The 24,391-nt window shown below is 39.7% G+C and overlaps 2 protein-coding genes across 2 annotated transcripts in view; both read right to left on the bottom strand.

The window, feature by feature from the left end:
- Positions 1 to 24,391, bottom strand: part of LOC129733853 (pyrokinin-1 receptor) — a 100,998-nt gene that overhangs the window by 71,253 nt on the left and 5,354 nt on the right. The window lies entirely within an intron of this gene.
- On the bottom strand, positions 14,909 to 17,560 carry LOC129719589 (uncharacterized protein K02A2.6-like). Its single transcript, XM_055670983.1, has 3 exons — positions 16,640 to 17,560; positions 15,821 to 16,580; positions 14,909 to 15,351 (listed from the first exon to the last, which is right to left on the bottom strand). The coding sequence occupies exons 1-3, from the start codon at positions 17,558 to 17,560 to the stop codon at positions 14,909 to 14,911; spliced, it is 2,124 nt and encodes a 707-aa protein (XP_055526958.1).

Genomic DNA, 24,391 nt, shown 5'->3' with positions numbered 1-24,391 from the left:
CTGTCTGTCTGTCTGTCTGTCTGTCTGTCTGTCTGTCTGTCTGTCTGTCTGTCTGTCTGTCTGTCTGTCTGTCTGTCTGTCTGTCTGTCTGTCTGTCTGTCTGTCTGTCTGTCTGTCTGTCTGTCTGTCTGTCTGTCTGTCTGTCTGTCTGTCTGTCTGTCTGTCTGTCTGTCTGTCTGTCTGTCTGTCTGTCTGTCTGTCTGTCTGTCTGTCTGTCTGTCTGTCTGTCTGTCTGTCTGTCTGTCTGTCTGTCTGTCTGTCTGTCTGTCTGTCTGTCTGTCTGTCTGTCTGTCTGTCTGTCTGTCTGTCTGTCTGTCTGTCTGTCTGTCTGTCTGTCTGTCTGTCTGTCTGTCTGTCTGTCTGTCTGTCTGTCTGTCTGTCTGTCTGTCTGTCTGTCTGTCTGTCTGTCTGTCTGTCTGTCTGTCTGTCTGTCTGTCTGTCTGTCTGTCTGTCTGTCTGTCTGTCTGTCTGTCTGTCTGTCTGTCTGTCTGTCTGTCTGTCTGTCTGTCTGTCTGTCTGTCTGTCTGTCTGTCTGTCTGTCTGTCTGTCTGTCTGTCTGTCTGTCTGTCTGTCTGTCTGTCTGTCTGTCTGTCTGTCTGTCTGTCTGTCTGTCTGTCTGTCTGTCTGTCTGTCTGTCTGTCTGTCTGTCTGTCTGTCTGTCTGTCTGTCTGTCTGTCTGTCTGTCTGTCTGTCTGTCTGTCTGTCTGTCTGTCTGTCTGTCTGTCTGTCTGTCTGTCTGTCTGTCTGTCTGTCTGTCTGTCTGTCTGTCTGTCTGTCTGTCTGTCTGTAAAGAATTATCTCGTATTTCTTATGTCGAATTCGTTTTTACGGCAGGACTGTCCCGTCCCGGACTACGCTTTGCAGCTGAAAAAAAAACACTTTCCGAGCAGTTGCAATGGTGTGCGTAATACCAGAGGTAGCTGTCACTTTTGTTTTGGTCATTATCGCCATTGTCTTTTATCGCGTTTGTGCTACTGTACGAAAAATTTGCCAATTTACTGAAAAAAAAAATTCAACCTGATGTTTGACACGCGAAGAACGATAATGAAAGCAAACCGATTTTGACACATTTTTTTTTTGATTTTGACACATACGTGTAAATGTGTTGGTGCCTTCAAAACTGCACTCTGTTTCTTGCGCGGACTGTCCGGGACAGAAAAAGGGTAGTCCGGGATAGTCCGAAAAATGTAAAAAAAACAGTGATAGGACAAAGTGTAATCCGCGGGGTAGCTACACCGCAAAAACGAAAACGACATTAATTAAAATGGACATTTGCCTTTCAGTTTTCTCGATCAATGTTTTCGATAAACACTAAAATTAATACACTTCAAACAGGCGCTGAGGAAATCACACTTGTGAAATTTCACATATCACCAAGACTTGACTGAGACTGCAGTGATTTCAGATTGGATTGTGTAAGTTCACGATTGTTGACAATGAAAAATCGGTAACCAAAACAAAATCGGTAACGCATTGAACCACGTGTCGGATTTCCATGCTTGCTGCGATAGTTTCTTGCTGTTGATGGACAGAACACCGAATGCGATGATATTTTCGTTTTCTCCATATTCAACATGGTGCTCGGATACATAGCAAATGAAAAGCGCTTTGAAGGCGACAAACCGACAGAACAGAAATAATTCTCAATTTGTTTAATCATATCACGATTGACTTACATTTTGAGAACATTCTAGACTCTTTTTATTACATTTCTCCTAAAATCCCCGTTGCAGTGGGGCATTCCCAAGTATGCTTTTCGAAGCAGCGCCATATCGTGTCAAATTTCCGGTGCAGCTCGTGTTACGAATAATAGTTCACATGCAAAGAACTCTGATCGGGAGTTCAGTTCCGCGGAAGGGAGTGGGACATCACCGCGAAACGATTGGATAAATGTAAGCCAAGCTTTGGCGGAAACACGATTCACTGCAAATTCAATCAATTTAGGTTGCATTAGCTAAAGCGTATCGCTCCCAGAAAAGCGCAGAAGACTTTCGAACCGACATACGCATCCTTCATGTTCAATCGGGAAGGTGAAGAAGGAAAACATAATCCCATCCCATTGAGCATTCAGTGCAAAGGAACTCACTGTTTTGAGTCGAGTCACCTTGTGGAAGAATAAAACCATTTTTCTTTTTCGGTTAGCGATTGTATAGTGAGGTTTGTCGACCGGGCAGACTAAGAATAAATTTACTAATTTACCCTCGCACCCCGTAGAGCATAGATTTCAAGTACAGTTCATATTCTCCGAACTGAATATTCTGAATATCTTCATCATCATCATCATCATCATCACCATCAAAAAGATAAGCTTCGTGTCACATCTGCAACCCCTAACGAACGCTTTCCCATCAGGTAGAAAGTTTCCGAGAAATACGGTTTGGTGGTTCTTTCTTTTGGCAAACTTCAGTTAAATAATTAATCGAGACACAAACATAACCCGCATCAGTTGTTCCGACAAGGCCAAACAGAAGCACAGAAGCGTACGACTGCCGTGGGGGATTCATTTGTGTATTTTTTTTTGAAGTAGAATACTTCTCTCAGGAAGTTCGGCTACATAGGGATGTGAAATGAAAATCTAAAACCGAAAAAAGTAAAAAATATGTCCAATTTTAAATGCTAATAAATCGGTTAGTATTCGATGGATTTCCTTCGTTCTTGCAGCAATAGATTGGAAAATCTTCTAAGATTCTTCCCAAAATAAGATAATTGTAATTTTATTATTCACACTATTGTACTATTGAAAATAGTCAAGCCTTGTCAAAACGAAAAATTCGACCTCTGATTGGTCGTTATATGCTTGCTTCCCAAGCACGGTCGACAGGATCATATACCTTGCAATTGAAAACATGCTATTTGGCCTATATAAGAGCCTGTTCCAGCCGGAGCCGCTCATAATAGTTCTAGACAGCGACAACAGCAGTCCTTCCTTAGCAGCAGCACATTTGCCTGTGGTTGGTCACCACGTCTCAGGAGCAGCGCGGTTTTTTTCAGCGTGTGTCGCCAGACAGCCATTATTCCCCCGTGTTGGGGCAGCATGAAGATTGCCATCAGGAAATCCAATATCGGAAATCAAAATGCCTTTTTCAAGGCAAATAAACAAGTTATTGAAAGATAATAATTTTTGTCAACGCAAGCAAGCATTCTGTGTTGCATCCTAGCAATTTAAATTTGTCGCACCCGTCTAATTTACTGAACGTGAAATAGCTTCCACAGTGCATGTTGTCCGTGTATCTTAATTTCCCCAATGTTAGGGCAGCTCAAAGGTTGTAATTAGCAACCGATTCTGAACCGCAACATGCTTTTTTCAAGGCAAATAAAGAAATAATTGAAGGTTAATAATTTTCTGGCATCAACACAAGCAGACATTCTGTGCGGGATGCAATCAAATTCTGTTGTAGTTGTCTAATTTTTACTTTTACTTTATTTAGTAAACCCCCCACTGCAGGGGCAGCGCAAAGGCTGCGATCAGCATGACCATCTTTGAATAACAAACTGCCCTGTTAGACCGTAAATGCGGTTAGTTCGACTATACAGAGAAGTCGATTCAATCAATCAGCAGTTACAGAATTTCATCGTCTCCCAGCTGCCAAGTTGCAACATGATGTAACACGCAACAGCGAGCAAACGAAATCGGTTGATGTTATAAACCACAATAAGATACGGGTTAAAACCGTTGCGTGTGTGAGAGCACCATCGGTGTTTATTCGCTGGATACAAAAATCATATGCGAATTGTGGAATAATTCGTCTAAAGAACATAAGGAAATGGTAAACCTGAACTGAAAGGCGTGGCCTATTACGTAGCACCCTTCGGCTATAAAAGAGTGTTTCTGGGAAAACTAGCTACATTCATTAGTCGGAAGGTGAACTGGATGGACCGTCCACAACATTGACAGCAGTAACAGCAGATATCGACACTCAGCAGTAACAGACCATAGCAGCGGGTCGCGCCTGTGGCTGCCTTCAAATTAAACAAATCACTTGCCCTGTGGTTAGTCACCACGTCTCAGGCCTCTGCCAGGCTGAACGCCAACGCGAGCGATCGGGCGAGATTTTTGCGGTACATCAGCCGGCACTTCCTCTAATGGAAAAGTAGGATCATTTTGTTTAGAAGAATATTACTGTCGGTAATGTTACAGAGATGTGATTGCATCATATCCGATATGGAATTGAACACTGTTCTTTTGAGGACAAATAAAACACTTAATTTGAAGAGTTAATAGCTTTGGGTACCAGTAGCAGTATGGTAACAGCCTCAGCGATAGGTGCAGCCGGTACTTCCCTAAGGCCGATGTAATAAGGAAGTAAATGGAAGCGGCACGGCGAAACAGTTCGGGTGTTCTTAGACGCGCGTCATTTTTCGTACGATAGCGGCGGTTTGTCAACACTTACTCCAGTAAAGCCGTGTCTAATTTTCAATGTTAAAACACCTTTCTATTGTGTTGGCCGTGCGCATTAGGCACATTTTAATGCTTCCAAAGCGGAATCAATATTCACTTCGTTTTGCAAATCAAGCTCATTATTGAAATTTCTCTCAATATGAGTTTTGTATCTTTCCCAATTAGCCTTGTTATAATTAAAAACAGAGCTCATAGGGTTTAAAACTGATTCATGTGATAAAGAAAAAGTTATTGGAAGATGGTCAGAATCAAAGTCAGCATGTGTGATCAAATCACTACATACATGACTTTGATCTGTCAGCACCAAATCAATTGTTGAAGGGTTTCTTACAGAAGAAAAGCATGTAGGACTATTCGGAGACAAAATAGAATAGTATCCTGAAGAACAATCATTGAATAAAATTTTGCCATTGGAATTACTTTGAGAATTATTCCATGAACGATGTTTAGCGTTAAAATCGCCGATTATGAAAAATTTCGAACGATTTCTGGTGAGTTTTTGTAAATCACCTTTAAAATAATTTTGTGCTCGCGTGTGCATTGAAATGGTAAATATGCCGCGGCAATAAATAAAATCCCAGGTTCAGTTTGAGCTTCAATTCCCAAAGTTTCAATAACTTTCGTCTCGAGATGGGGAAGAGCACGATGTTTGATTCGGCGATGAATGACAATTGCAACTCCACCGCCGGAACCCTGAATCCTATCATATCTATGAACCACGTAATTGGGATCATATTTTAATTTTATGTTAGGTTTCAAAAATGTTTCAGTAATAATTGCAATATGCACATTATTTACTGTTAAAAAATTGAAAAGCTCATTCTCATTGGCCTTCAATGAGCGAGTATTCCAATTTAATATTTTAATTGTTTTATTTAAAATCATTGCTTAATTTTAAATTAGAAACAATTTTAATAGTAAAATTTGTGCCTATTTGAATGGCTTCAAACATTGATTTTGCCTGCAACATGGCGTTCATAAGATCGAACATTGCCTGTTGCAAAAAAGAAAGTTTACCTGCCGTAATAGGCCCCAGGCAGTTGACATTAGAAAAAATATTTTCGGCAGCAATATTAGCTGGAGTGATAGGTGTACAATTATTTTCTAGCGTGTTTTGCTTACCCATATTAACGGTCATTTTCGAACTACCAACACTAGGCGGTATAATGTTCGAACTACCTGTAATCTGTGCATATGTTAAACGGGTATGCAAAGGAGTAGGTAAACTATGCGTCACTGGTACGCTTGGAGAATTTTGTTTTGAAGTTGGTTTTAATTGGGAAATTGAATTTTGTTTACCTTGCCTTGCCTTAACAATTGCTAAACGGACTGGGCATTGATAAAAATTTGACATATGGTTGCCGTTACAATTCGCACAGCGAAAATTTTTACTCTCTTTCACAGGACATGTGTCCTTTTTGTGAGAAGAGTCTCCACAATTAAGACATTTTTGGTCCATGTTACAGAATTTGGAACCATGGCCATAACGTTGGCAAGTACGGCATTGGGTGATATGCTTTTCACCTCCGCCATACTTCCTATAAATTTCCCACTTTACACGCACATTATACAAAGCATGTGCTTTTTCAAAAAATTTTAAGTTGTTAACCTCATTGCGGTTAAAATGAATTAAATAATTAACAAGGGAAATTCCAGTTCTCTGACTGTTTTCGCCTCGTGATTTTTGTTTCATTAGAATTACTTGGGTAGGGGCTATGCCAAGTAATTCTGTTAAAGTAAGTTTGATCTCATCAACGGTTTGATTGTTGGTGAGACCTTTCAATACGACCTTGAACGGCTTGGCGTTCTTGGTGTCATATGTAAAAAATTTGTACATCTTGTCAGTTAAATACTGAACAAGACGATCACGACCCTTTACTGAGTCGGCTAATAAGCGACATTCACCTCTACGGCCAATTTGATAGGTAACTTTAACGTCAGAAACAAACGTTGATAGTTCCTTTTTGAATGTATTAAATTCAGAAGAAATAGTTACAACAATAGGTGGAACTTTCTCCTTTTTTAAAGATTTTATATTTTGTATAGTTTCATTATTAATAACTTCCATTTCACCAGCTTCTTGCTCAGGCAAAATATCAAGAGGATTGTCACTACAGACACTCGATGTGTCAGAAAGAGATGCCTCTCTTTTCCTCCCCGCAGCGATGCGAGGTTTCTTTTTCCGTCCAGCCATTTCAGGTGATACGAAAAAAGTTAAAACAAATGTTAAATTCAAAAGTAGGTAGTCTTGAGAAAGACTGATGGGAAATAACTTTCAGGTAGTCTTTAAAAGACACACTGACAAAACACAAACTTTGAAGCTATAGGCAGTCAAAGACCAGTCCACAAGCAACCGAAAAAACGTCTGATCTGTAGGACAGTTCAAGACGCACTGGTTTAGAAATAGATGAAAATTTCACACTAGTAGTAGTTGTGAAAATTCTCATAACTCTTATCTTCATCATCTTATAGTTCTGAAAGAACCGATTTCATAATCTTCAGCTCGAAATGTAGCTACAGAATGCTGATGATCACACCACCACCGGTAGCATCGATTATTTTGTTGGCCTCGTATAAAATTTGCTTTCCGCTGTGCCCTCCAGCAGCTGTGCCAGCAAAATATCCTGCAGCGTACAATGGTTATTATTGCTGCCGTGTGCAGAATACGGTTAACATGCTCCGCGGTGCCTGGAAGTTGACTCGTATGCAGCTCTCGTTTCTCAATGTCGCAAAGCTTTAACGGCTGCACCGCACTCGCTATTGTGGAACAAACTAAACTGAAGCTGAATTTCCCACACGCAGTCTTTTGTATCGAATTCAGCGTAGATTTTTACCATTAAGGCGTGGCCACGCAGCTTAGACAAAGACAAACAAACCAAAACACTTTGTTGAGTCAAAATATGTAGGCAGTGGAATTTATTTCGTCCATGTTATTGTTATCTGTGCTTGGGAAGCAAGCCAAGAACAAGGGAAATGTATGGGAAAGCTTGACCTTGGAACTTTTCACCTTTTTCCACCATTAAGCAGTAAAGCAACAATGTTGAACATAATATCAAAAAATTGTTACACATTTTATCTATCCACCGAAATATAAATGACTAAGATGCATTAAGTCGTTCGCTTGCTATAACCGTTTGAAATCTGACGCAACATTTGCCAGTTTCATTTTCATTTTCACAAAGTGTAATCTAGTATAGAAAACAAAGACGTAGTCCTACGTCAAAATTGAATTTTGAGAGCATTGAAGGGAGAATTGGAAAAGAAAATTTCTTCTTTTCGGGGTTTCAGTAGAATTAGTTTAATAAAGTCAATCTAGCAACATTCTGCATCGATTAATCGTCCTACCATCTTGCTCAAACGGTCTATGACAGAGTTGTGGACAAACCCATTCAATCCATGGATTGCCAATATACTCCACTCAAACATGGATCTCCAATTCATCCCAGCAGCGTTTTCGTGTGCGGCTTACGTCGTGGAATATGTAAATTAAGCGAACAGAGGAATCAGCAGCTTGCATCGTGATCTTGTAAAGCTACAGGAGGAGTATCCCGACCAAGACTACACGGCACTTCTCAAGAAAGTAAGCAGCAAAATTTTAAATTCAATAGAAATGTCGGCGCAGGAAGCTGCCTGGTATTTATTCGCCAGCCAATGTCAGAGGCCAGCAGAAAGGTAACAGACTTTCGAGAAGAAGAAGATTTGACTAATCAATAGATTTGTGTTACAGGTTGAGTTTATCCCGACAATGTGGCCTCACGAGCGCATAAAATCTCGTAAACGAAACAAGCAGATGGATGAGGAGAACGTCGATGATGATGTTTTATTATATGACTAGTTGAACGTTCCCGGCAATGCTCGGGATCAAAGGTTTTAAATTTAAGAATCATTTTTTATAATTCATTACTGCTTTATCACAACTGACTTAAAAAATATTTCACATCTTATATGTTCATCATCACTTTAAATACTTCAATATTTTGAGAACAGAACACACATAAACTCCAAGCAAACAAATTGATTCATATAACTCGCGCTCAACTCTGTTAAGTGAACCCTTATTTGGTTAAAAATGATAATAAAAGATGCATGAAATGCGCCTATGTGTACAAATCTGGAGGCCATATATATACATTGTAAAGAAAAATTGGTACGATTTTGTATAACTTCGCAGGTTATCTTAAATGGCCTCATTTGAAATTTTAAATTGCATTGTATACGACTTAGAGGAATGACGCATTTTACAATTTTATATGACACGTTAAATTGCTTCATATATAACCTTATATTGCGTTTTATAGGATTTAAATTTTATACGATATAAACAAATTTAATGTTGCATCTTATGGAATTTCAAACTTGGCATGCACATTTGAGCGATTTAGAATTAGCATCCTTATACGACTTCTGGTTTGCTGGGCTGGAAGTCGCCATATCGGATTTGCAAACGACGTATGGAGTTCCACTTTCGGAATTATTAAAATGGTTGGCCAAATACCACTTTAGGTTATTTTCCTGAAGCCGGAAGCCGCCGTTTTGGAAAATGTTGTGTGGAGTCATCCCAGTTTCGAATATATCTATACTGGGTGATATTCGGGCTATTTGACAATCGTTTACAGTAAAACCTCTTTTTAGGAAATTAAAGTAAGTAAGAAGAATTGAGCATGAACATTCATGCTTATTTCTCCTCTATAATGAAATCTAAAGAGATGCTTGTGATTTTTTTCAAAACGAAAAGGTTTGTTGGTGTCCAAGGAACACGTCTGAGAAGAAGTGAAGGTTTTCTGATAACTAACAATTGTGCTTAATTCCACAAAACTATGTAAAAATAAAAAATGACTTTTAATGCTCAAGTCGCCTCCTAAACTATGTTCAAACCAATGAAATGGGACCTTTCCTCCAGCTAAATGTTCCAAGATCTAGTTTGGGTAAATGTAAAAAAGAAAATCAAATCCCGTAATGTGTTACTATTCACTAATCTACGAATACATCAGAAATGTAAATTTTTTATGCTCGACTCGCACTGATTCAAAACATGGATTTTTCTGCAAAAAATATTTGGAAATGTTAAAGAAACAACGAACATTTTATTGAAAGAAAAATCACATGTCATCGTTTTGAATTTTGATCAAGATGCGATTTGAGCTTATGCTTAAAAAGTCAAAGCTTTGCATGTATTATATGTTTTTCAAAAAAAATCAAAGAAAGTATTTTAAGGTGTTTCTTTGTATGCAGAAAATCATCTTCAAAAATGTTTCGACATCGTAGTTTTTTGAGTAATATGTCAACTTTTAGCAATAAGATACGTGTTATTTTTTCTCAAATGTCTTTCCTGAACATTAACTAACATTTTATTGGAAAACAATCACATATCACAGCTTTGAATTTTGATTTGCAGACAAATTGAGTCTAAATATTCATGATTTTGCACGTTTCACTTAGTTTTGTGAATAATATCTACAGGTAATCAGATACCTATCATTTCTTCACAAAAGTCATTCCTGAACATGAACGAACATTTCATTGAAAAAAATCGCATGTCATCGCTATGAATTATGATTTAGAGACGAATTAACCATAAAAATCTTAGTTTTGCATTTTTCACGTAGTTTTGTGATTATTATTTCGAGTTTTTGTAATCAAATACCTATTATTTTTACTCGAATGTCTTTCTTGAACATCAACGAACTTTTTAATGAAAAAAAAATCACATGTCATCTCTTTGAGTTTTGATTTGGAGACGAATAGAGTATAAAATGTCACAATTTTGCATGTCTTACGTAGTTTCGTGAATAATATTTCAAGTTTTAGTAATTAGGTATTAATTATTTTTCCTCGAATGTCTTTCGTGAACATTAACAAACATTTTAATGTAAAATGGATCTCATGTCATCGCTATTAATTTTGGTTTAGAGGTAAATTTTGCACAAAAATTCACAATTTTGCATGTTTTACGTAGTTTTGTGAATAATATCTCAAGTTTTAGTAATCAGATACTAATTTTTTCCTCGAATGTCTTTCCTTAACATTACAAACATTTTAATGAATAAAGAATCACATGTCATTGCTTTGAATTTTGATTTAGACTCAAATTCAGCTTAAAAAGTCATAATTTTGCTTTTTTCTCGTAGTTTTCTGTATAATATCTCAAATTTTAGTAATCAGCCATTAATTATTCTTCCTCAAATGTCTTTCCTAAACATTAACAAACATTTTAATGAAAAAAGAATCTTATATCATCGCTTCGAATTTTGATTTAGAGGTAAATTCAGTATAAAAAGTCACAATTTTGCATGTTTTACGTAGTTTTGTGGATAATATCTCAAGTTTTAGTAATCAAATACTAATTATTTTTCCTCGAATGTCTTTCCTGAACAAAACAAACATTTTAATGAAAAAAGAATCACATGTCATCGCTTTGAATTTTGATTTAGAGGCAAATTCAGCTTGAAAAGTCATAATTTTGCATGTTTTACGTAGTTTTTTGAATAATATCTCAGAATGTAGTAATCAGATACTAATTATTTTTCTCCAAATGTCTTTCCTGAACATCAGCGAACATTTTCGGGTTAAAAAACCTTCATGTCACCGCTTATTTTTCTGATTTAGAACGATTTTAAATGATAATGATTACTGTACACCACAGAGACGGAGGGAATAATATCAATAGGATCAAGCGTTACGGAATTCCATTTTTATATAGTAGAAAACACACAGATACTTCCTTTTATAAGACTAGCATTGGGCGATACGACGGAGAGTATCGATACTTCAGTATCGATACCCGAAGAACCAAAAGTATCGAGATACTCAAAATATCGGTCAAAAAGTATCGATACCAGAAGTATCGATACTATAGCTGAGATCATTTTTTGAATTTTTGATAAATACATTTACTCAGGGTGGCCACTCTACCGGAAAAATGGTAAAAGCGGGAAAAAGCCGGGAATTTTAAATCACCGGGAAAAAAAATACGGGAAAACCGGGAAATTAGGCTTCACGCCGGGAAAATCATCCTCCTTCATGTCTGCCGCTTTATTTGTTCAACAGTTTCTGAGGAAATGTCAACATGAGACCCTGTTTTTTTTATGTTTACCTAACTGGCATGATTCTGCCGGATAGAGGAAAGCTGGTTGTTGGTTTCAGTTAAAGTCGACAGCGGCTTCGCTGCAAGATCTGCGTCAAATAAGATCTGCGTCAAAGGCTTGATCAGGTGGATAAATTTACTGTTCCGTAACATATATTGTCAGATTTTAAAGAAGTCAAAAAGTTATCAGCGTCGCGGGAGGCGTATTGAAACTTCTTGTGAATAGTGTTCGACATCGCATCGGGGAGAATCCGGTCAAAAGTCAAATAGGACCGGAAACTTCGAGTCTCGATTTTATTTCGAACCGGACCGGAACGGAGCTACCCGGTTTGTACTTCCCGATTTTTGGTATGATTTTAACCACAAGCAGCAAAAAGCAGCAAAAAAATTTTTTTCATTCTGTGTTGGACCTTTTGACTACTTGATTTTGTTGGGGAAAGACGCCACCTTGAAGAGCTATTTGTTAAAGATTTCTCAGATTTTTTCTATATCAAAAACAAACAGTAGCTAAATTATTTTTTTTTCAAATTGTTTATTCAGAGTGTCAGTTGAATTTATTTTACGGACCATTAGAAAATTTCTTATACATTACATTGACCCTAGCTCGAAATTTAAAGTCTCAGGATCGAAGTTTTTCGAAAAAAAATTGTTTGGAAATAACAGATCTCAACGTTTCATGCATTTGGCAAAATGCATCTTGACAGTTTCATGTGCATTTTTTTCATTGGTCACTCTGAGGCTCTTCTTCCCAAAGTCCGCTTGAAGTTTTGCCTGAGGACATTTTTCTAGAAGACAAAAACTCTATGCCCCAACTCTTGAATTTATCCCACGCATTTCATTGGCATCCTGATACAGAAGCACTGCAAGCTCGAGAGAAGGTTGACAGAGAAAGATGCAGAAGGAAGCAAAAAAGTGCGAGAAGACAAAGATTGTCAACGATTTGGAGATAAAGAGGGCGAAAATTGTGCAGCAGATCACCATGAAGGTACTTGCTAAAGTCGACAAACAGCTAAACACGATGAAGGAGGAATGTTTTTCATAGTTTTGTAACACTATTTTTGCAAGGCACAAATAAGCATGTGAAAATTAATTTTTTTCTCATATGTTTAAAAAAAAAACACCGGGAAATTTCACTAAATATCATCGGGAAAACCGGGAAAAAACCGGGAAATTGAAAATTGATATTGAGTGGCCACGCTGAATTTACTGAAAACCAGTATTCGATTCAGTGATTCGCGAAAATACAGCAAAACTGTTTGCTGAACAGAAAACAGTAAATGAATGGTTGCTGGAATCCAGCAAAAGAATTGATATGTCAAAAAATTACGCCAAGCTGTCATTAGTAAAACGCGCCAAATCGCTGTGCAGCTGGTACGGGATCATCGCTAAGCTCCTGATAGCGAATATGGGACCATAGCTAAGTCACTGTTGGGCTAGATGAACTTAAAGGTTGAAATGATAATCATACATCTCTAGTTCAACAGTAATTTGCCTATGATCCGATGGGCGGATGGAATCTGGTGCCTGACGGAAACATGGTTCCCTTGAATTAACTGGTTAACCAGCAAATTTATTTATGCTTTGCTGAATGAACAGCAAATTGTCATAGCTGACAACCAGCAAGTTGTATTTTGTTTTACCGAACATGCAGCAAAGAACCTGTCACTTTTATGCAATTGAGCATTACTGAATAATTAGCAAATTTCATTTTGCTGAACAGATTGCTGGAAGCACAGCACATCAAAAATCAGCAAAATTTTGGTGGTTTCCAGCTAAAAAAATTTGATGTGCCGACTTTTTGTTGTTTTTCTGGTATCTATCCGCATTCTCTAGAGCAGCATGAATCAAATGACTTCACAAACAAATACATACAGGTAATGCAGAAATTCTGAGCTTTGGCAAACAAATGAATTAAACAACTTATATCTTCAAGATTTGTATTCACTGGCCCAATGGGTTGTGAAGCTCCCGTCTTCTTTGTATAAATTATTGACACACTTCCATATTAATTGATGAGGAAGTTGATGACATAAAAAAGTTACATATGTCAGCGAAAATAAGATAGTGAAGTCTACCGCTGAATTTTTCTAACTAATAAATATTGCAATTTTTTTTCCACTTGTACTCTAACTTGTGTCGACGGAAAGCATGAGTTAGTTTCCGCTTGCAAATATTCGATCTGAACAGTGTAACCAGAAAACTTATATTTGTTTTTAAAATACAGTCAAATTTCGCTCGTTGGGCTATGTTTAGTTGGGCTACGTTTTAGTTGGGCTCCTGCTCGTTGGGTTATAGCCCAACTAAATCGAAGCCAAACATCATTTCTGATAACGTTGAATTTCGTTTGAGGGGTTTGTGGATGCATTTTAACGCAGAAAGTAGAATTAATTCAAATAAAAACAAATGAAGCTGAGTATTAATGTAAACAAACAATATTTTAATCAATTGTCAGAGAAACAATATAAGTTTTGTGGCTTAATAATGCAACGTAGAGCTATGCCTATTTTTGAAAGTACTTGAGAACACGTTATTATTGAGCACTCCTTTTTGACTTTAAATGTGTGGCTTAAGTAAAACAAATTTTGGATTTGGCCCTATGCTGCGTTTGGCTCAGATTTTGACAGTTCGTTTGGCTCACAACATTCTCTCTATCTATTTCTCCATCTAAAGCCTGTAGTACACTCTTTGTCTAATGGTCAAATTTTTGACCTGCTGACATAATGGTCAAATTTATTTGACATCATGGTTGTTGTTTGCCCGTGTTTGCCTCATGTTAAAATTGGAGAGTGACAAATAATTATCTTCGACCAAATTTTTATCTGTCAAAAAGTGCCAAATATTTGACGCTTGGTCAAAGAGTGTAATACAGGCTTAAGTTTTGCTAGTGCAAATAGACTTTTGCGATACTTATACTGACAGTGGCAGCTTTTCAGTGGTTCCAGCTCGTATCAACTAGCTGGCATCTCCATCCGATTTGCTTTGCTTTATCGCAGCCAACATCGCAGCGGTTCTACGATGTGTGGGCTCCACTGACGCTGACAGACAGCATAACATAGCGTATCAAAAGTGGCGGTGATCTCGTGTACACATTGAGATGTTAGCCCTTGTAACATGTCAGCTAGCTGGTCCGTATGCATTAAAGAATATCGATACAAATATCGCGGTTTTCAGTATCGATACGGTCGAGTATCGGACGCTTGTGTATCGATCCAAAAAATCGAAATATCGTCTCAAAAGTATCGATATTTCCGATACCGATACAATATCGCCCATTGCTATATAAGACACTTTTATTATACATCCGAACGGCACGCGAGTATGCAAAAGACTCTCTCTGTTTAGCCTAACAGGGCTGTTTAAATATGGCGCTCTGAAGGAGCAACTAAAAACTACGTAATATAACATCTTCCCCCTTTTGAATTAAATTAATTCATTTCAAAGTCAAGATAGCGGTTTGGCAATTTCACGGCTCGCTTGGGTCTGGAGAGCTGTTCAACTGGATTTTGTCGGTTAGGTGTTTCCTTTGCCAGCTCCTTGTTGTTAGACGCTGTTTTATCGCAACGAGTCGTTTCCTGCGTTGATACCTGATCGTTCGGTAAGTTCTCAACCAGAGTCGAGTGTGATGAATCCATTGGCTTGTCAGTAACTGTTTGCGGTAGTTGAATAGAGCCGCTTGTTGATTTCATTGATGGCTGTGTGGGCGTCGATGGTTCATTACGTGGTTTAATATTCACTAGATCTCGCCGATAACACGCACCGTCCACATCAACGACGTAGGAACGCTCATTCAATCTGCTGCATATGTTCCCCTGAGTCCACTGCTTCGATGTCTCTGGTTGGAGCTGCACGTATACAGGATCTCCTTTTTCTAAAGATGGCAATTTTCGGGTCCTTGTGTCGTAGTGACACTTCGCTTTACGTCTATTATTTTCAATGGCTTCTGGAACGCTAGTTTGTGATTTTGGGATAAGATTCTCTGCTGACATAGGTATTCCACATCGAGTTCTTCGGGAGAACATTCGCACAACAGGACTTGAACCAATCTTGTTTGGCACGTTTCGCCAATGAAGAAGAGCATACCAGAAGTCTACGCCCGATTCTTTTGATTTCTGTAGTAGACGTTTAGCGATCTTTACTGCTGCTTCTGCCTTGTTGGTGGTGTGGTGCCGACGTTGTATGCTGGAAATCCCAATTCATTGCAAATTGCTTCCTTGTTTCTTTCTCAGCGAATGTGGCACGACGATCCTGTCACTCCTGAACACGATTCCATCCTGCGTACTCAATTCACCACGATATTTAAAGTATACTTTTTTTTTTTTTTATGCGTGACGCATAACCGATGACACCTTTTTCCTGGAGTACCATGACACCCAATCCGAACGAGCTTGCGTCACACTCAATCACAAGCGGTTTGCTGACATCGTAGTACTGAAGTGTTCCAACGTCCCCCACTATCGACTTCATCCGCTTAAACTTCTGCTCCTCCGTATCTGTCCAAATCCACGGTTCCTTTTCAGAAATCAATCTCCGTGGCAAAGAACTTTCAGCGCTGAGGTTTTTGATGTAGCGCCCGAGGTAATTTATCATACCGATGAATCTCTGCAGTTGTTTTCGATCCGTTGGAGAAGGGAATTCCTTGATGGTTGCGATCTTGCTATCATCTGCCTTCAATCCCTGGTTCGTCAGAATATGCCCAAAGAATTTGAACGACGTTTCACAGAGCTTGAGTTTGCTTAGGTTCAGCTTAACGTTGTTTCTGTCCAGTTGAAGGAACAATTCCTTCAGATTTCGGTTATGATCTTCCAATGCCTCTCTCAACGTTTCACCGGATCCGTAGATCAGTATGTCGTCAGCCAAGCATTCTACTCCCTTCAGTCCTTGAATTGTTTCCTGTAGTTTAACTTGAAAAATCTCTGGCGCAGGAGCAATACCAAACGGCATTCGAGCCCACCGGTATCGGCCAAACGGAGTCCAAAAAGTCGTCAAACGGCTACTCTCGTTGTCCAATAGCACATGCCAGAAACCCTTCTTGGCATCCACTGTAGAAAATACCTTTGCTTGTCCTAGTTCTGGCAAAACTTCGTCGATGGTAGCAAACTGAAGGCGAGGACGTTTTAAAGCCTTATTAAGTGGAATCGGATCCAAGTAATACGTACCGGCCCGGTTTGTCCACCCTTTCTTATAAGAACAATATTTCTGACCCAATCCGTGTGTTGGGTTTCCTTCATAATAATACTATCTCGCTCTAGCTTCCTCAACTCCTCTTTCAGTAAACTACGCATAGCAATTGGAACACTTCGTGGTTGTTGAATGGACGGAACTACATTGGGATCAACTTCCAAAGACACAAGCCCAGGGAACTTTCCATATCCCTCGAAAAGTTGCTTGTGCTGCTTAACTAACTGCTCAGCCTTGACTCGGTAAATGTTGAGAAGGTGTTGCTCTGATCTTGATGATTGGAGGACAACGGAATGACAAAACTTAACGAATCCAAGTTTTTTACATACCTTTGCTGACAGGAGTGGCATATGATTGACGTTTACGACTTGTAACGCAAGTGTGTACTTACGACCGTTGCGTCGGCAAGGAATTCGGACCTCACCAAGAACAGGAATCGTACCTCCGCGAAAACTTTGCAAACGAAATTTAGACGGAAGTAAATCGGGAGAGTTGCCACCGGTTGCTTTCTTCAACCAATCAATTCCAACGATACTCGTATTCGCAACGGTATCTAGTTCGCAGCGCACAGACTGCCATTTTTTGCTAATGAAAATCTCCAAATCAGCAAACACGTTACCTCTAGCATCCGAAAAATCATAAACTTTTCCGATAACCACTTCTTTTTCTTCTTCTTCACTCTCCGTTTCTGAATTGTCACTTCCTTCACTTTGGCTCGTCGATATACTGTCATTTTGTACTTTTTTCACATTTCTTCGTTTATTTTTAAACTTCTTCCCTTGCGCCTTGCACACTTTTTCGAAATGGTTTCTGCCACCGCACCCATGACACTTCTTTCCCAGTGCAGGGCACGAACCCTTTGCAAAATCATGCCAGTCACCACAGTATTTGCATTTCATTTTTTTCTTCTTACTCTTCACCAGGTTCACATCGGCACTAGAAAGTCCCGCAACAGCTGTGTGCTTCTCAATAACTTGCCTCGCAGCTTCGGCCACTTACTGGACGTCACCACTTTGTACATTATGAAATCTTCTTGAAGTGTCTCAAAGCGACATAACTTAGCTAAGGATTTCAATCGAGAAACAAATTCATCGATACTTTCGGTCACATCTTGCGTCATCGAAAAATAACTGTACCAATCCACCATTTTGTTTTTTTCGCAAACTACTTTTCGCTTTATGGCTTCGATTGCAACGTCAGGATCTTGCTGCTGTGCGTCCGTCAGCTCAAAATTGAAATACTTTTTTAGCGCAGACTTTCCAATCACAGACAAAAGCACACTCGTTTTTTGCCTGTTTTGATCTGCCGGCCATTTATCCATTCCTACTGCATTTGCATAATTTTTCCAGTTTTGCACAAAAAAATCACAGGAGGGTTGTGAGCAAAGCCACGACCGCAAGGATGAAGTAGAATACTTTTACAAGAAAGAAAACCAGGCTGCTTGCGTGTCAGTCATTTTTTAATTTGTTGTTCAATTCAATATCGAATAACATACCGATCACATCTTGGCGTTTTCACTGACAGTGCGAATAAGGTATTCCTTGTGATAAAATAAACAGTGAAAAGCTGATTCAACACTTAAAACTAGACGGCTTATGTGTTGTCAAAATGAGTCAACATTTTTTAATGGAATGCATTTACTAGTGCCCGCTATCGCACAGAGACTGCATTTCACTAAAGTGCCTCACTGCATCGGCTGCTATCGATGCTAAGCCCGCTGCAACTGCTGCGATATCCGTAGCCATGTCAATGTTTTAGCCGCTATACGCTGCAATTGGTATCCGCTGTCCCTGTATCACCTGGCCCAGCTGCTATCGAAGCTGAGATCCGCTGCAACTAGTGCACTATCCTTTGCTATGCCACAGCTGTGGCCGCTATCCGCCTGGTATCCACTGCACTGCTACTGCTGCTGCTAAGGGAAGACTGCTGTTGTCGCTGTCTAGAACTATTATGAGCGGCTTCGACTGAAACAGGCTCTTATATAGGAATGAAAAACCTATCGATAGTAGTAGGGAATCATCGATAACGATAGCCATTTCAGTCGATAATTTCAATCCTTACTCTTGCACAGACAAATAGCAAATTTAAAATGGCAAGGTCTATGATTCTGTCGACCGTTCTTGGGAAGCGATCATATTAACGACTAATCAGATCAGTCGAATTTTGCGCTTCAACAAGGATTGACCATTCTCAATAATATAGTTGATTGTCATGATTAGATTTGGACTTGATAATTTTTGAATTTTGATTATGCGAAAAATTAATTTTTATGCTGATAATGAAAGCTTTTCGGATGTTGTGCTCATGACTGAAGGAAAAGATCATTCAGTACGTTCTGAGACACGGAGGTGAAGTCAAATATATATCTGTTCCAAATTTCTTGAAAGAGTAAATTGATTTAAGAGAAAATATCAACTCTTCAATTAGGTTTTTATTTCATCCTGAAAAGGAAAATTTGTTGTTTAATGCAATGTTTGATAAGATGCCGATCACATCTTTGCGTTATCACTGGCATTGCGGATAAAGTATTCCTTGGGGGAAAATAAACACTGAAAAGCTTTCCAGAACGTTCTTTTCATAGGATGCATTTGCTAGTGTGCCTACTATCGCTCAGAGACAGCATTTCACTAAAATGCCACACTGCATCAGCTGGCTGCTTATATTGATGCTTAGACCAACGTCGACCGCTGCGCTATCCCCATTGCCACAGTAGTGGACGCCCGTTGCCATTGGTATCCGCTGCCCTGCATCACCTGGTCCTGCTATCGATGCTGAGACGCGCTCCGCTATTCGTTGCCATACCACAGCTGTGGCCGTTATCCGCTGCATTGCTACTGCTGCTGCTAAGGGAGGACTGCTGTTGTTGCAGTCTATTTATTTATTTATTGTCCAGGAAAATATAGGCTATAAGCCCGTTATCCACACTTAAGATTAAAATACAATAAATTCAAAAACAACAATACAAACGATTAACAGTCATGAAGTTGTCCTCTTAAATATAAACTTAATCTATTTTTTAAAACTGTTGGAGACATGTCGATATTAATAATGTGCTGTAATTCATTAAAAGATCTCATAAAACGGCATGTAGGTTTGTGTTGTGAATAATTCCGAGCTCGTTGCGGAGGGTTGAACACTCTTGGATTTCTTAGCGTAACTGGGCTGCTATTCAGGTGTATTCGAGCTGAGAGACTACGACTATCGGCCCGTCCCGCTAATATATTGGTGAAAAACACTATATCAGCAATCCTTTGTCGGCAATGTACTGTGTCAATATTGACTAATGCGCACAATTCTTGATAGGGAGGTAATTGATCTCCATTGCATCTGAGGTTCCGTAGGGCAAAACGCACAAACTTTTTTTGAATTCCTTCAATTCTCTGTATATGTGTTACATATTGGGGGCGCCAAACGACGCTCGCAAAGTCCAGCTTGCTTCGCACTAACGATTTGTAAATGGCTAATATGGAATAAGGGTCTTTAAGATCACGCCCGTACCGTCTCACGAGCGAAAATAATCTTAAGCTGTCTGTGACTACATTATCAATATGGTTGGTAAACAAAAGCGATCGGTCAAATATAACGCCTAGATCGCGAACTGTTTCTTTACGTGTTAGTTCAGTTCCATTGAAATGGTACCTAAACATGAACGGAGATATTTCACGAGAAAATGTCATGACTGAACATTTGTCCGCGATGACATTTAAGCCACTATCCGAGCAGAATTGTCCGAAACTTTGCATGTCCAGTTGTCATTTAAGACAGTCACTGCTTGTTTTGATAGGCAGGAAAATTTTTACATCATCAGCATAAATCAGGATTATGGCATTAGTCAAGTAGTCTGGAAGTTTATTCATCACAAGTACAAATAACAGCGGTCCCAAGTGGCTTCCCTGAGGTACACCGGAATTTACAGTGAACGCGGCCGAGACTTGTCCCTTGATTTTCACATACTGGACTCTTCCTACTAAATATGTTTGTAGCCAGTCGTAGAGTGGACCGCCAATTCCGAAGTCACTTAAAGATTGAGGAATACTGTCCGTTTTAACCGCGTCAAATGCCTTGCTCATATCTGTATAAATACAAGCGACTTGAAATCCTCTAGATATGTAATCGGTTACCAGTGAAGTAAACTCGCAAAGATTTGTGGTGACGGATTTCTTTTTTAGAAACCCGTGTTGCACGGGAGAAATGCGATCAGCGACTACCTCATAGAGAGTGTCGTACACTAGCCGTTCGAAGAGCTTAGGCATAGCGGATTGGATGGTTATACCACGATAGTTCTCGACATCTGATCGAGATCCTTTTTTATGAACAGGTGTGACGTGTGAAATTTTCCAGATCGAGGGAAAGTAACCGGATGCCAGTGACGCGTTAAACAAACAGGTGAGAGGGGCTAAAAGCTCGCCTTGGAACTGTTTCAGAAGGCTATTCGCGAGAGTGTCAGGGCCAGGCGACGAGTTTGAATCAAGTTTGTGGATTCCATTTTTGACATCAATTTCAGATAGTTGGAATACTTCCGAGCCATTGTCGGAGGGGGGTATACGTACGTTTGAAGGCTGCTCTGCAAAGACACTTTTAAAATGTTCAGCGAAAAGGCTAGTCGACGATTGAGTATCTTCAGTGGTTGCGCCTCTGTACCTCATTTTTTCTGGGATACCCGAATGTTTCCTTCGACTATTCACGAAGTTCCAAAATGCTTGTCTAGAATTATAATGAGCGGCTTCGGGTGAAACAGGCTCTCATATAGGCCAAATAGCACATTTCAAATGGCTAGGTCTATGATTCTGTCGACAGTCCGAAGGCCGAAGTTTTCGTTTTGACAAGGCTTGACTATTTTTAATAGCACAATAGTTTGAAAAATAAAATTACAATAATCTGCATTTGGGAAGAATCTTGGAAGATTTTCCAAGCTATTGCTGCAAGAACGAAGGAAATCCATCGAATACTGACCGATTTATTAGCATTTGAAGTTGGACATATTTTAAACTTTTTTCGGTTTTAGATTTTCATTTCGCATCCCTATGTAGCCGAACTTCCTGAGAGAAGTATTCTACTTCAAAACTCGTAGTTTTGTTCCATGTCTCCCTCTAGTTCAAGCGGGGGAGGAAGAGGAACAGGTATAGCCGATGCCTTGTCCATCGACGACCGTGAACTTTGCTGTGGTGCACGCATTTGGCGCAGTGCATCCACCATTTCCTTGAAAACACCACTTTGGTGTTCCATGAACACATTAAATTGATCGGCATCCATTCTGAAACGTAACTTTCAGCACTACCGGGAAAATCGCACGAAGTAGGCACAGCAAAAGAAATATGGCTGCCAAACAGGACTCGACTTGTTCACAATTACACTATTCGCATCGCAAACATCGACCGCTGCTGCAAATGATTCTTTCACTGTCCAAACTTGTTTTTTCCTCGCAAATACTTTTCCGCGATTTCTAATGACGCCAGAAGTATTTCCAGAACACCACGATGGCTTCTGACACCATGTTTATTATATGAAAACACACAGATACTTCCTTTTATAAGACACTTTTATTATACATCCGAACGGCACGCGAGTATGCTCTGTATCTCTGTTTGCTCTGTTTAGCCTAACAGGGCTGTTTAAATATGGCGCTCTGAAGGAGCAACTAAAAACTACGTAATATAACAGATGACTCTACAGATGTTTGGACACTAAACATTGTTCAGAAGTACGAAGCTCACGAAGCTCTAGACGATGTATGTTTAGCGGATTTCGTTGCTCATTACACACCCAGCAGAACATCCAATACATACGAACTTCGTACTTCAGCGCGCATACTAAGATGGCGTGATTACAGCATGAACGAGCTGGGAGAGTATAAACGTGAAATGGTTCTGCTGTTTTTGCCTTTTAGGAACGAGTTATGTGACATTCTTGATGGAAACAAGTTTCTCGAGCTGTACGACCGTCATGAAAGTGATATCCGGATCACCATGGCTCGAAGAAATCATGCTGGTCTTAGCTTCGAGGCACTTCAGCTGTACCGTAACGCGTTCGCTAGTGTCAACATGATCATTGTGGATGAGGTAAGCATGGTCGGTGCGGACGTGCTTAATACCATTCATACTCGTCTACAAAACATTACGGGAAATCACGATCCAGTATACAAACCTTGTGCAAATTCCATGCACGGTGCGGTTTTGTGGCAGTCTCTCGGTTTCTTTCCACTGGTTGAAGTCATGCGACAAACTGATGTGCAGTTTTCAGGCATTCTCACCAAAATCGGTAACGGCGAACAACTCAGCACAGAGGAGTCTAAATTGATCGAAACTCGTTTTCGCACAGTCGAATGGTGCAAGCAAAAGGTACCGAGTGCAGCTCGTCTCTTCCATCGAAATGCTGATGTAGAACCATACAATTGCGAAGCGCTTAACGATCTTAGTGGAAAAGATTGTACAGCTGAAGATGCATTCACAGGGTACAACAATTCTGAGCAGTTGACGAGTTCTCGTACCAAACTACACAAAATGAGTGTGGCAGAAACCGGATGCTTACCTTACATGATACGCCTTGTAGTGGGTATGCCATACATGATCACTACTAACATCGATGTTGATGATGGCCTCGTGAATGGTGCGATTGGAACGTTGAAACACGTGGAATACGATGAAGACGACCCACATCAGCATGCTGTCAGGCTTTGGTTGAATTTTGACAGTAGTGCAATTGGAGCGACACTGAAAATCAAATCGAGACCTGCTGTGATTTCCAAGCCTGGAATATTGCGATCAGACTGAATTCCCATTTCTAGACGGTCTGCCAATGTTAAACTTAGCGGCAGCATCAAGTGCAAACGCATTCAGTTCCCTGTGGTCAGTGCAAGTGCGCTCACGATTCATAAGTCGCAAGGAGGAACGTTCAGCGAAATAGTATAAGAATATGATAAGAGCCAAGATCAGCAACTTGTATACGTTGGCCTGTCCCGTGTTTCATCTCTCGATGGCCTCTACCTTACGAATTCCGGTAATGTGTTTAAATTTCATCACGCCAAAGGTAGCAAATCGCCAAAAATGCTAGAGCTACGTAGCGAGTTACAGCGTTTAGCAAACCATCGACATCAGACGCTTGGTGATCAACTCATGGATGCAATCGATGCGAGTGGACCTGCCTGCACTCTAATAAGTATAAATGTGCAAAGCATCCAGGCACACTCATTAGATATTTCCTCTGACCACGTGTTGACGAAAGCAGATATTTTAGCAATGAGTGAAACGTGGCAAGAAAACGAATCGTCTGTCGGAATCGCTGGTTATACTTGTATTGTACAATTTGAACGGCCGAACATCAGAGCGGGTGGTGTTGCAATCTACGAACGAATCAGCGCATCTACCTTGGCAGTTGCCCGTACCATTGAGAAACTCAGTGAACGTTACGATGAAGAACTTGAATTGGCTGATAGTTACGGCGATGTCTGTGCTGCTGAAATATCTGTCATGGGCATTTTAACTCTGCTGGTATCGGTGTACATAACGCCTGGTAAGTTTATCGTTTATGTTAAACAACTGTTCATCATTATTTTTCTCAATAGGTACTACTCTAAAGCAGAAGAAATTTTTCATTGTGCGTATATTGATGGCCTACGCTAGGCAGACTTCTCCATTGGTTGTCACTGGAGACTTCAATGTCTAGACTTGACGTTCTTCCGTAACATTAACGTTGAGTGCAGGAGATACTGTACGTATTTTCCATACCACAGG

The sequence above is a fragment of the Wyeomyia smithii genome, chromosome 1 (genome assembly GCF_029784165.1).
Source record: "Wyeomyia smithii strain HCP4-BCI-WySm-NY-G18 chromosome 1, ASM2978416v1, whole genome shotgun sequence".
NCBI classification, from domain to species: domain Eukaryota; kingdom Metazoa; phylum Arthropoda; class Insecta; order Diptera; family Culicidae; genus Wyeomyia; species Wyeomyia smithii.
Note: the sequence above shows the minus strand (reverse complement) of the source record. Positions and strands in the feature narration are given on the sequence as shown.